The sequence below is a fragment of the Galeopterus variegatus genome, unplaced genomic scaffold, assembly GCF_000696425.1.
Source record: "Galeopterus variegatus unplaced genomic scaffold, G_variegatus-3.0.2 Scaffold6, whole genome shotgun sequence".
NCBI classification, from domain to species: Eukaryota; Metazoa; Chordata; class Mammalia; order Dermoptera; family Cynocephalidae; genus Galeopterus; species Galeopterus variegatus.
The window spans coordinates 235,945-249,375 of NW_007726117.1; the positions used below are offsets into that span (position 1 = coordinate 235,945).

The window sequence follows — 13,431 nt, forward strand, 5'->3', positions numbered from 1 at the left end:
CCTATATGGGATCCGAACCCGGGGCCTTGGTGTTATCAGCACCGCACTCTCCCGAGTGAGCCACGGGCCGGCCCCTTCAAATCAACTTTTAATGGAAAATAAGTTTTAATGCAAAACTTGGGGTGGTGGTGTGGAACTGGGTTTTCAGAGCTCTGATTTTGGAATTGTACTCACAGATAAGAGATTGTGGGGCCATACTGGGTAAAAGTGCACTGGACTGAATCTTCATTCTTTCATCCATAAATAGCCTGTGCCTGGTGCAGCGCTGAATATCAGGGACCCGGAGGTAGCATGGAAATGATTCTGGCGCTCAGGGAGTGAGTGAGTGAGTCTCTGTGTGTGTGTGTGTGTGTGTGAGTGTGTGTGTGTGTGTGTGTACATACACCATCCCCATGTACTAGAGGGGCCAAGTGGCATTTGGACTGGGCCTTAAGGGATGTGTAAGAGTTATGCTGCTGTTCCCAAAACAACTGTTCCTGTGTCTCTGTGTTCCTATGTCTGCAGAATCTGGGTCTTATTTTCCCCTAGCAGAGGGTCAGGCACAGAGTAGGCACTCAGGGGACAAAATGAACAGATACAGCCAGAAAAACCAGGGGAATTCCAGAAATCTGAGGTCCTGAGGGTGCTGGAATCTGCCTTAAGTCACCAGGTTTCTGCCCTCCAGCCAGTACTCTCTATTTCCCACAAAGCAGCCAGAGGAGGACAGAGTACTAGATGCTGTGGCCTCCAGGCCTTGCTTGCAGCTGACTAGCCCCACTCACTTGTAGGTCTGGTAGCTGTTTCGGACTTTGATGCCGCCCTTGATGAAGCTCACCATGTTCTCATCCTGCAGGAGGGAGAGATGCTGAGAGCAGGCCTTATAGGGACAGCCCCTGCCTATGCCCAGATCTATGTGGGCCCCTGGGGGGGTGGGGTCAGAGGTCAGCCAAACCAGGCCTCCCTACCCCTTGGCCAAACAAAAAACCTCCACAATGCCCCAGGCTCAACCACCTGCCCCTTTACCAGCCTCACATGTACACATACTGTGTGTGTGGATAAAGGCCTGGAGGGCCACTTCCAATGGTTGACAGTGCCTCCCTCTAGGTGGAGGGACTGTGAGAAAGGGGAGGGATGCTCATCTTTGGATTGTCTGTGGTTTTTACAACAAACAGGTGTTTATTACACTTGTGATGTAAAGCACCAATACCTGTAGCCTGCTTGGCAGCCCCAGTCCTAGGTATACACACAAGGGAAATGGATGGACGTGGGCTGCAGAAGTCACCTTCAAGAATGTTCACAGCTCCATTGCTCATACTAGCCAAAAACCATTAGCAACCCAAATGCCCATCAGCAGGAGGAAGGAGAAACAAACTGTGGTATGCCCACATGAGGGAACATTACACATTAGTTTGGGTGAAGAAAGCAAGTGCCACACAGCCTGAGGCCTATGAAGCTCAAAACCAACTAAAACATAACAATATGCTATTCCTACATGAATAGGAAGCTAATAAAACTACTTTTTTTTTAAATGGGGGTAGAGTGACTGGCTGGTTAGCTCAGATGGTTACCGTGTAGTCCCGAAAACACCAAGGTTCAGGGTTTGATCCCTGTACCCACCAGCCACCAAAAAGAAAAAGAAAAAAAAATACACACACACACACATTGTGGGGGATGATAAAAACAAAACTCTAGGTAGTGGTTTCCCCCTGTGGAGGGAGGCAGGGGCAGGGCAGGGAGGAGCCCAGAGAGTAAGGGGAGTTGCCTCAGTGTTCTGCGCCCCAGTTGGATGGGGGGGGGGGCTGTGGGTGTTTATTATTTGCAATAACATGATAAACAAACAAAATAAAATGCCATTCATGGTACAGTTATTACAGTGAGTCCCAAACCAAAGATTCGCATTAATCCAGTTATAATTGCCTTAGGTCCAAAAAGAGAAAAAGAACTAAGAATAAAAAACAGCACCCCAACACTAAAATGTGCATGTCCCTCTCACCCAAATACATATGTTGACATGATGATATGTTATAAATATGTTATAACCCAGGCCTTCTGGTCAAATCATGCAGTGACAGTTCTCATAATTCCCACTGTGTGGTGTGGAGATCTTGGCTCTGACTCAGCCAGACCTAGGTTCAAATCCCAGCTTGCCACTTGCTAATCATGTGATCTTGGGAAAGTGACCCCTCTCCTAGAAGTCTCCTCCCCACAGGCCTCTAAGATGAACATTAAATAATAAATGTAAGCATATGCAAAAACAAACCAATGTGTGTAAGGTATGTAAAAACTACATACTTGTACTATATGCAAAAAAGCCTGGTACGCTGTAGGTGCTATAAGTGTTGAATGAATCAGGTGTAAAGCAGGCTTTGTGACAATGTCTGTCACCCCCGTATGACCCTTAACAGAAAAAGAGCAGTCACAGGTGGAAGTGGCACCCTGGTAATGGGTGGGAGCACATGGGCTCGCATGTGAGAAGGTGAAGCCCAGCACTTCTGCATCAAGCCTGGCCAGGGTCAGGAGTGTGGGGGTCTCTGAGCCTCTATCCTCATCCAGACAACCAGGGAATGGGTCAGGGTTGCTACAGACCCTTCTGGTTTGGACAGGGTGACTGATCTTCTGCAATTCCCAGCCTCCTCATACAAGCAGGGGTTCCTACCTGCAAGAAGGTCAGGGCTGCTCTCTGCAGCAGACACTCTGCGTAGCAGACCTCGGCGTGGATTTCCTCTGTGGGGAGAAAACCCAAGCCCTGTGGCCTTCTGGAGCTCTACATCCCCCAAAGCAAAGAGAGCCTGTATCAGCACCTGCCCTCAACCTCCCCAATTAGCTCAGAGCACTTGCCACTGCCCCAAATTAGCTCACAGCTCACCTTCCTCATCTTCTGCCTGGTCCCCTGCCCACCACCCAGAATGTCAGCACAGCTTTGTCCTCTTGCTCCCAAGCTTCACTGTAGGTGCTATGCACACAGCCCTGTCAGGTGTACTGTTTGCTACCAGAAACTTCCAGGCCTCTCAAGGCAGGTAAGACCATTTGCACCTGTGCGAAAGAGCCCCAAACTGCTCACGGCTGGCTACCGTCACCTCCAGGACTGCCATGTGTGCTCATGGCACAAGATGCCAGCCAGATAGGTCACGGCAGCCCTGACTGTCTCTTCTCCTGCTGTCAGCTGTCTTATCCCAGAGTGTCATCTTTTTTTTTTTTTTCCCTTTTTTGTCTTTTTTCGTGACCGGCAACGGATCGCAACCCTCAGTGTCGCGCCCGGACCAGACCGGGACCGGCAACGGGATCGCAACCCTCGGTGTCGCAGCCGCACCTCGTTCAGCCAGTGAGTGGGAACAGGTCTGTATGTGGGATCCAAACCCTCGGCAGGAGCGCCGCCGCGCTCCCAAGCGGCACACCGTAGCAGTGCGCCACCGGGCCGGCCCCAGAGTGTCATCTTCTAAAGCCATATTCCCCTCTGGGGCACATAAGACCACTAAGATAGTTAAATCAGGAAACCTAAGTGCACACACAATTCTAAGTACCCCTCCACCTGACGCACAAAGCCCATGGACTTGTGGCAGCTTTTCCTTCCCTCTACTTCCAGGTTCTCAGCCAGTCATGCTGTCAGGTAAGTGGCTCTCATCTGCCCCGACACCCTCACCAAAGAGCCACTCCTCAAAAGGCCCAGTCTGACCCTTCTGTGTCCCAGCATTGAGGCTAGTGCCTGTCCCCCTCGGTGATGACTGGGAGGATAACTGCCCTCCCTCCCCATCCTGGGCCTGGAGCTGGGCTGCCCAGGCTTGGCAGGGTTGAGAGGACAGCCCAGATGCCACACCTTCTGTGAACTGGTCCATAGTGGGCCGGTGCACCAGGTTGCTGAAGGAATCTGTTACGGAAGACTTCCTCCGGTGCCTGAGGAAGGAAAAGCGGCCTCAGGTCATTCGGTGAGGGTGAGAGAGAGGCCCAAGTCCAGGTCACGCTTGTCTCTGCCTCTGTCTGCTACAGTCTAGAAAATTCCTAGAGAGGCAGCACTAGCAGAAAAAACACAGGCTTTGGAATTAGAGAAGGTTTGAAACTCTGGCAAAAAAGTCACTTTGCCTTTCTGAGCCTTAGTGTCCTCCTTGGTAAAAGGGACAGTTAACACAGGTATCAGTCATGGGGCTGAGCATATAAAGCAGTTCCATGGCCAACCTGTCCCCGGTCTGGCTGTCACTGTTCTTGGCAGCTCCCAACTTGTCCTGCCTTTGGTCTCCTCTCCTTAATTTAGGCCTCTTCATGCCCCGCCTGGTCTACCACTCCTGCCCACCAGGTTTTGGTGCCTGTTCACTCTTCACCTGTCTGCTAGGGGTTTTTTCTAAAAGGCTCTCCCCAGTTCTGAACCTTACGACTCTGCACCACCCTCAGGATGCAGCCTGGGCTCTTGGTGCAGCTTCCGAGGCATGTAGGCTCCTCCCACATGATTCCCCAGACACCCTGAGTTCCAGCACATTCCCAAATCCAGGGCTTCCTGACACCTTTGCACCTGTTGCTGCCTCTGCTTGGTGCCCCCTCCCTTCTTCTCTCTGCCCTGGCCAGCTCCTAGTCCCCATCAGGTGTCACCTCCTCCAAGAAGCCTTTCCTGCTCCCCTGGCTGGACCCCCATACCCTGGAGCTTGCCAGAATGTCACTGTGCCTGTCTCCCCTACCAGACAATGTGGGCATCCAAGCAGCCCAGCTCTGATGATTTCCTGGGCACCATTGCCCGGGCCAGAGCAGGCATGAGTGTGTGCCCAATGAATGATGACTCCACTCACTGGTGCAAGAACAGTCAGGGTCTGTTCATTCATTCAAGCAGCGAAAGTGTACCAGACACCAAGTATGCAACAGGTCCTGTAACTGGTGTCTTCATGCAGTCCCCAGGACAACCCTATGATGTACATTTTATCACATCCATTTTACAGATGAGGAAAGTCGAGTCCAAAGAGGGATTTCCCCAAGGTCAAAGAGTTATTAAGTGACAGAGCCAGAATTAATTTTCTCCCAATCAGCACTGCTCCCTGGAAGCTGCTCAGTGACTGGCTCAGACAACAAGGATCCTAAAGCAGTGCTGGCAAGAATAGTTCTTAGCACTTGGGGACACAACCACTTAGCCAGAAGAAGCACCACTAACAGTGGCATTTCAGGCTCTGGGACAGGCCAGGATGACAGAAGGGTGAGCCTCACAACCCCTAATACCTGCCACCCCCGATGGCCCCCACCTCTGACACAGCGACTGAGCCTCCTTCATCATGTTGCCGGCAAGCAGGATGTCCTGAGGGTCAAAGGTCATCATGGCCTGCATCTCGAGGATGGTGGCATAGGTCAGCGAGTGGTACATGCTCTCCTTGGTTCTGCCAGAGAGAAGGAATGTTGAGAGGCCTGCTGGAGATCCCCCACCATCCCTGCTCCACTCCACACACGGGAGATGGAGGTCCGGGGATAGGGAAGGCCTTGTCCAAGGTCTGACCCTTTCATTACTTCTCAAAAGACCTTGGATCCTGTTCCCAGCTCCTCTTCTTCCTGCTTAGTGGCCCTAAGTGGCCTTCCAAATCTGAGCCTCAGTTCCTTCTCTGTTCGGTAGAAGTGGCAGCAGCAAGGCTGCCGTGGGACTGATAAAGGGCTCAGGCGTGTTGGCCTGTGGCTCCCCTTCCATGCACACAGCCTGACTTTGGCCTTCTGCCCCCACCTCCAGTGGGTGAGCCCAGCTCCTGCCTGTGTGGTCCTTTCTGTCCCCAAGCTTACCCCAGGCCCAGTGCCCAGACCTCCTCACTGACCACTTGCTGCCTCTTCCCACCCCACCACCTGGTTAAACCCTGCTAGGGCTTCTGCACCCCATGAGATAATGCCTGGCCCGAGGTGCCACCTCCCCAGCCCTCTTGCTACTTCTGCTCCCCCCATCCCATCCCATGATCTGGTCACACTCAAGATTGTACCCTGGCCATTGAACGCACAGACTTTCCCCAAGAAAATCCCACACTCTCCTCCTCCAGGCCTTGGCCCATGCTGTTCCCTCAGCTTGAAACACCCTTCCCCCACCTCCACATCTCCTGACTCATCCGTCAAGGCCCTCAAATGCCTCCAAGGCTGCTGGGATCTCTCTCCTCCTCCAGGCCTTGGCCCATGCTGTTCCCTCAGCTTGAAACACCCTTCCCCCACCTTCACATCTCCTGACTCATCCGTCAAGGCCCTCAAATGCCTCCAAGGCTGCTGGGATCCGGGGATCCTCCTCGGGCACAGGCCACCCTGAACTGATATCAGCACAGGCTCAGCTCTGTACCCAGACTGTGGGCACCTCAAGGACAGAACTTGTGTGTGATGCATCTCTGGCCTCAGCACGATGTGTCAGGCTGAGCCAGGATGGCCTCTGGAAGCCTTCGCTCCCTGCTTCCCTGCTCCCCCACAGCCCTAAGCCTCTCAGTCAAAGGTGGTGTGAGGGAGGACCTTTAGTCCAACACAAGGAGAGGGCTTCAGGCAAGGAGGGATGGGAGCAATGCCAGCCCCTCTCTGCACTTGGGGGAGCCACGTAACACATCAGGGCCTTGATTTCTGCTTCTGCAAAATGGGGACGATAACACTGGCCTGCCCAGGTCCCTGTGGGCCTGTGAGAATGGCTGGGGAGTACCCCCGCCTGGCACAGCAGCTGCTGCAGCAGTTTCTGCTCCCTTCCCCATGTCCCCTTGTTAATTATTTATGAAACTCCTCAGTGCCAGGCTTATGCTGAGAACCTCAGAGGAAAGGGAGATGACAAAGGTTTATAGACTGTTTTATCATAAAATCGTGTGACTTTACCCATTTTCCTGCCTTTCCTGTTCATAAAACACCTGTAAATTAAGTTGTTTTTTAACTTCTGGGTGACCCTCAGGGGATGTGATCCTTGAGGGTCACAGGTGTCTGAAGGAAACAAAAGGCTGGTCCACTCTTGCCAGCCCTGGCAGCCGCTAGGACACCTCCTGGGCCTTTGCTAGGGCTGCTTAATCTGAGGGAAGTGGCTTGTGGAAAGGAGGTGGCTGCCGGCAGTGGGGGGCAGAACTCAGGCTTCAGAGTACCTCAGACAGGTGGAACCTCGGCTTTGCCAGTTACTAGCTATGTGACCCTGGTAAGTCTTATAGCTTCTCTGAGCCTAAAGTTTCTCCTCTGCAAAATGAACTCACTAACGCTTCTCTCCCAGGGCTTTTTGAGTGGCTTCAATAGGATGCCTAGACCGGGAGCTGCATCACTAATGCTCAGTAAATGAGTACCTCCGTGTCCTGCTGGGGCCAAGGGTCACTTCTCTTCATAAAAACCTTCTCTTTGAGGAGGGTCTTCCTGGCAGCACAGAGACCCATCCCCCAGATAATCTCACCACTGCCTCCCTCTAGTGCCTCGCACCCCCCACCAACTTCAAACCCTTGCCTGTCTCTTCCTCTCCCACCACAGGCCTGAGGCCCAGACTCAGCTCTACCTGCCCAGCCCCACCTGCTGAGTGCAGTCTACAGTTTGGTGCTGGTCCCAGAAGGAGGGACAGCCCCACCCAGGCAGCTGGCAGACAAAGTGGAATTTCTGGTCTGAGGCCCAAGGCCCCAACATGCACCTGTGGCTAGGAATCCTGGCCCCTCCCAAGCCTGCCACCTGGAAGCCCCCCAATTTTGGTTTGAACTGGGAAATGGGATATAGAGTTTGACAGCCCCCAAACCCAGATACCCCAAGTTTAGTTTGCATCCCACCAGTTCTTGTTTGCACACATATCATCCAGACCCTTGTGTGAACCTAGCTCTGGGATGTGATGCCCACCAGGGTCCCACCTTCTGGGGCCCAGACCAGCTGTCAAATGAGGAAGGCCCTGGAAGAGCCATCAGCAGAGCAGAGTGCTAGGACTGGGGCCTCCCTGGCCTCGTGGAGGTCAGCTAAGCCCAGTGGCCTCCAGCCCTTCTTCCTCAGCTAGCACCCAAGGTGCAGACCTTGTCAGATACTTGTCAGCCATCCTGCCCTGCCCTTGTCCCCACCATCTGGGCCTCCTTACCCTGACCCAACACCCACTACTCCTTCCTTGGCCCACCCCACCCTGGTCCCCACCTAGGACCTCACTCCCGAGGACCTCTCTGGGCAAAGCTCTCCAGGCTCGGGGGCAGAGGCAGCCCCTCTGCCTCCCCAAGTCTCTACTCCTTCCTCCTCACTAAAGCTCCCCCTCCCCACTTCTGGTCCTCTCACTGCCCTCCTCTCCAGCCCAAGCTGCTTTTAAGGGACCCTGCATCCCCACCCACAACCTTCCATCACCCTGCCCTCTCCCTTCTGGGACCTGGTTCAGCTCACCCCACTCCAGCCAGGCTGATCGTCTCCATTCCTCAGGTACTAGCCCCTCATTCACTGCCAGACCTTTGCACAGACTGTTCCCTCTGCCTGGAAACACCCTCTCCACTGGCTGACTCCTTCTCATCCAGCCCATCTCAGGTAAAAGTCATTTCTTCCAGGAAGTCCTCTAGGGCCAGCTTCATGGATGCGTGATCGCTGCAGTTGCACAGGGCCTCATGCCTAAAAAGGCTGCATGTTTGGTTTAATTCTCTGCTGTTACTGTCTTGAAATTCTTAATAACTTTGAACAAATGACCCTGGCATTTTCATTTTGCAAGGGACTCTGGAAATGCCATGGCTGGTCCTAAAGCCCTCCTGACCAACCCTTCTTCCCCACGTGAGTTGCAAGCCCTGCGTGGCTCTCAGCACCCCTGATTGCTTGTTTCACTGTTTCCCACTGGACCTTGACAACAGCCCAGGTCTTGCTCGGTACTTAGCCCCCAGACGCTGCCAGCACCCAGGGAGTACTCATGAGGTGCTGCTGAGTGAACCCATGACATTTGCCCAACCACCCCAGTGCCTGGATCACACCTCCACCTCATCTTTGTCACAAAGAATGGCACTGCTTCTGGAGTCTTAACGGATGCCACCCATCCTCCTAACCCAACCCGCCACTGTCCAGCACCTGTTTGTCACTCCGGCTGCCCAGCCTCCCACCTCCAGCCTGTCCTCTCTTCCTGACCCTCAACTTAGCTTCTTCACACCAGCCCCTCTCTGGTCAAAACACTCAGTGCTAAGCTTCCAACCTCCTGCTGCTCCCAGTGGGGAACCCTAGCCCACTTTCTCCACACTGCCACTGAGCAACACTGGAGCAAGCCACCCAACACACAGACAGGCACACCCTGGGCTGGGGGCCACCAGCCTGGACCAGGTCTGTCACGCTACCCACAAATGCCTTTTCCCCTCTCCTCACCATCCCCCAGACCACCTGGCCCCTCACTCTCGTCAGGTGACCCTGCTTCCTCCCTCAGAGAAATCCCAGGACATCGCATGGACACATCCTGAACTTCCTGTAGCCCGGCACCCACCTGTCTCTGTGGGCGCCCTTTCCTACCTCCTTCACTCCTTGTGGCGGAGGAAAGGTAAAGGCCCCCACCCTGCTTGAGACCCAATAGAGCTCAGCAGTCAGTGAGGCTTGTGCCACTTGGTGAGCCTCAACTCTGCCACTTATTAACTGTGATCATTTCTTCATCAAGAAAAAACGAATGGAGTCACCTCCATGTTCCAGAGACAGTGCTTAGGGACAGAGACAGTGCTAAGTAAAATAAACTAGAAACAGAGACAACACTAGGCAAAGAGGCGACATACAGAGAGCAAATGCCGTGGCAGAGGCAAGGAAGCTGGGTAAGCTCTGTTACCTCCTCGAGGGGCAAAAGAGGGATGGCATCCCCACTGCGTAAGATCGGGACAATTACATGAGACAATGTGTGTACAACGAGCAACAGTGACTGAAATCGGACCCCAACATCACTTGAAGCTTCAGTGGCTGCGAATGGGGAGAGGAGGCTGGTTTTTTAGCAAGAATTATTTTCTCTAGATCAGGAGTTCTCAATGGAGGTGGCAAAGTATTTTTGAGCCCGCCTGCCCCTTGGCCATGAGGACATTTGGCAATTTCTGGAAACATTTTTTGGCTGTCACAAGGTGGGGTAGGGGAAGTGTGCTACTGACACTGCTGTCTGGAGGAGAGCTCTTAGACTCAAAAAGGAAGGAAAGAACCTTTTCTAGAGTGGGGTGGGGGTTAAGATATAGAAGCTACACTGCTTTACGTGTGAGGTAAGAGGGGGCCTTAAGGGAAGATGGTTTCTCGGGGTGTCTCCCTTAGGACAAGGGTAGAAGGCCTTGCGAGAGAGTGCCCTCCCGAGGACAGGGAGCGTGAGGTGGCGTCCCAACATGGAGCGGGCTACAGAAGGAAAAGCCCTCTTAGGCACCCTGGTGGGTACAGCTCAAGGGTCCAGGTACAGCCATGGCACCCAGCTTTATTATTTTCTTCTGTGCTCTGACTCCCTTCTGTTGGCCCCAAGTCTGCAGGACAGTTTAGAGTAAGACCAAGGTGTGGCCTGGTTTTAGCTGGGCTTTAGGGGATGAGGAGAGAGGCCAGGTCTGTGCTTAGGGCACAGCAGCACAGGCCAAGCAGCTGTGGCCTGGGACAGCCAGTTTCCAGGGCAGGAGGGTGGCTGTGGTCTGGGGTTCAGGGCCAAAGGAGGGATAGGAAATGACAGGAGAGAAGCAGGAAGCAGGAAGGCTCCCACTATTTTGGAAGGCTTTCAGAAAATACTGAGAGAGGAACCTGGATGTGCAGAAATGGAGCAGGATGGGGCTTGGCCTGCCTCAGACCATTGCCACACTCTTGCTGCGGACCCCAGCTGGCCCAGCCCTGCCCCACATCAAGCCTGGATCTCCTCAGAGGGTGAAAGTGAGGTGTGGGGACCGTTCATTCTGATTGTCACAGCCTGGAACCCCCACCCCACCCCCAGAAGCTGGGCCACTGATTCCAGAGAGGAGAACAATGGGTCAGTCAAGGAAAGTGAGGTGTGGGGACCGTTCATTCTGATTGTCACAGCCTGGAACCCCCACCCCACCCCAGAAGCTGGGCCACTGATTCCAGAGAGGAGAACAATGGGTCAGTCAAATCTAGAGAGATTGAAAGGTCAGGCTTGGGGACTTGTAGAAACCAGTCCCCCTAGCCTGGCATCTGCTTTTCCCTGGGGCTTGGGGAAACCAGGTATGGCAGTGCAGAGGACAACCTAGAGCTGAAGAGAGTGAGGTTAAGGGAAAGTAGGCAGTAGACATGATGACACCTCTGAACATCTCCCCCCTGCCCCAAATCTCAGAACTCAGCAGCCAGAGGTTCTCTGTCCAGGCCAAGGAACAGAGGCTTCTTCTCTAGAGAAGATGAGCCACCCCGATGCTGACACCTGGGGGCCAGCTCTCTGCTGGATCATCCGAAAGCCAATCCCACCAATTATAAGTCTTCTGGCTGGCCTTTGAGTGAACCCATTCTTAAATATAAGCAGACAGACAGCCAGGGATCATAGAGTATTTAAGGAAAGCCCACCACAAGAAGAGGATCTCCACCATTAAACAGAATTCAGGAATCTGGAGAAAGCCAAGATTATGCAGGAAAAGAATAAACATTTTAAAAAGAGACAATATTCTGTGATAATAATAGTGACAAAATACTTATTAGAGCACTTACCACGTGCCAGGCCCTGTCCTAAAGGTCTCATATTCCAAATGTAGATATTGAGAAGATAGTGCAACCATAAGCCAAGAATAATGTGGTGTAGGGAAAAGAGTACTAGGAAATTAGTATATTCTTTAGAAATAAAGAAAAGTTGATAGAAGGACATAATGAAAAGATTAAGGAAACCTCCAAAAAAGTCACAGGAAAAAAAGATAAAGAAATGGAAAAGGGGGGAGATAAGAGGCTTAGAAGAGGATTGATCCAGGAAGTCCAATATTCCTTTCTTTTTTAAAGAAAGTCTAGGAAAGTCTAAGAAACAGAAGATAAAGGGATCGTACAAGAGAACTTCTTGGAACTGAAAGTGTCTCCAAATAAAAATACAGAATAAAAAAGACCTTTGGACCGGCCCATGTCTCACTCGGTAGAGTGCGGTGCTGATAACACCAAGGCCACGGGTTCGGATCCCATATAGGGATGGCCGGTTCGCTCACTGGCTGAGCGTGGTGCGGACGACACCAAGCCAAGGGTTGAGATCCCCTTACTGGTCATCTTTTAAAATAAATAAATAAATAAATAAAAACAACCTGTGTTCCAGCACATCATTGTGAAATACCAGATTTGCAGGAATAAAAGAGAAGATCCTAAACATTTCCAGAGAAGGGAAAAAGAACCATAAAGTAAGAAGAATTACGGTCCTCACAGCTATAGTAGATGCTAGAAAACGGGAGCAATGTCTTCAAAATTCTGAAGAATTTTGAACTCATGCAACTCTTTCTTAGGAAATTTCTAGAGGACATGCTCTGATAAAATGAGGAAGGAGACAAGAGAGAAAGACCCGAGGATTCAGGAAACAGGAGAGATGTGAAGGGAGTTCCAGGAGACAGCAGGGAGGTGTCTTCCGGGCGAGAAGTTTCCAGGAAAAGGAGGGACTAAGAGCTTCCTTGATACATTTGAGCATTTGGGGACAAACTTATGAGAGGATGATCCAATGGAGTGGTTATAAAGAGTTAAGGAAAAATATATAGCAAATTAGGTGCTGTAGATTGGATGTCTCCCACCCCCAACCTCATTGAGGCTTAATCCCCGCTGTAACTATTGAGGATGGGAAATCCCACTACGGTTATTGAAAGGTAGGGCCTTGAAGAGATGATTAAATTGATGGTTTAATGGTGGTCATCAGTTTAATGGTGGTTTTGAGGGCTTTAAAAGAAAAGCACAGGAGAAGTTCTCTCTCTCTCTGCTCTGCCATTTTCTACCATGTGAGACCTCTGCATTGCTGTGAAGGCCCTCACCCTACGTGTTCCCTGGACTGTGGACTTCCCAGCCTCCGAAATTGTAAGCAATACATTTCATTTTCTTTATAAAATTCCAGTTCCAGGTATTTTATTACAAGCAACAGAAATGGACTAATACCTTAGGCAAACAAAAAAACAAAATTAATTCCAGAAAGGAAACAATCTAACACACAACTTGTCTCTGCAATGAGCATTAATTACAAAGTAAGAATAATGTACACTTTTATTACTGATTTAGCCAAATATTGTGATATAATGATAAGAGGAGGATGAGGAAAGGGAGGTGGGGAAGGGGTATAAGAAAGGTAAATTCTTGTCTACTGGTAAATGCTGCTTAAAAGTAATAAAGCGAAAAGGGTGAATGGGTGAATTTTATGGTATGTAAATTATATTTCAATTTTTAAAACTGAAAAAAAGCAATAAGAAAAAGCAGCATAAGCATATTATTTAGAAATAAGGCAGTAAACATTACAGGAAATGGCTAAATGAGGAGCCCTTATTATCACCCTAAAACATTCCGTGAAGTAGCAACTCAAGTGCTTTGGGGGAAAATAAGCAAAGGGGCTATGTCAGAGCTGAAGGGAGGGAAACTCCAAGTGGCTTCAGCAAGTACAAGAAATCAAAGTGCTAAGACCACAAGAAGCAAAGG

At 51.3% G+C, this 13,431-nt stretch overlaps 1 protein-coding gene across 4 annotated transcripts in view; it reads right to left on the minus strand.

Moving 5' to 3' along the window:
- The window catches only part of TTC39A (tetratricopeptide repeat domain 39A), a 54,902-nt gene that overhangs the window by 20,645 nt on the left and 20,826 nt on the right, over positions 1 to 13,431 (minus strand). For 3 of the 4 annotated variants that reach the window (XM_008575806.1, XM_008575936.1, XM_008575876.1), the window contains exons 3-6: positions 5,196 to 5,327; positions 3,794 to 3,870; positions 2,636 to 2,703; positions 762 to 826 (exon numbers count right to left, since the gene is read on the minus strand). In XM_008575806.1, the coding sequence (XP_008574028.1) occupies positions 762 to 826; positions 2,636 to 2,703; positions 3,794 to 3,870; positions 5,196 to 5,327 (342 nt within the window). Of the gene's footprint in view, positions 1 to 761; positions 877 to 2,580; positions 2,704 to 3,793; positions 3,871 to 5,195; positions 5,328 to 13,431 lie in introns of all 4 variants that reach the window. The other variant, XM_008576002.1, reaches the window with a different exon arrangement.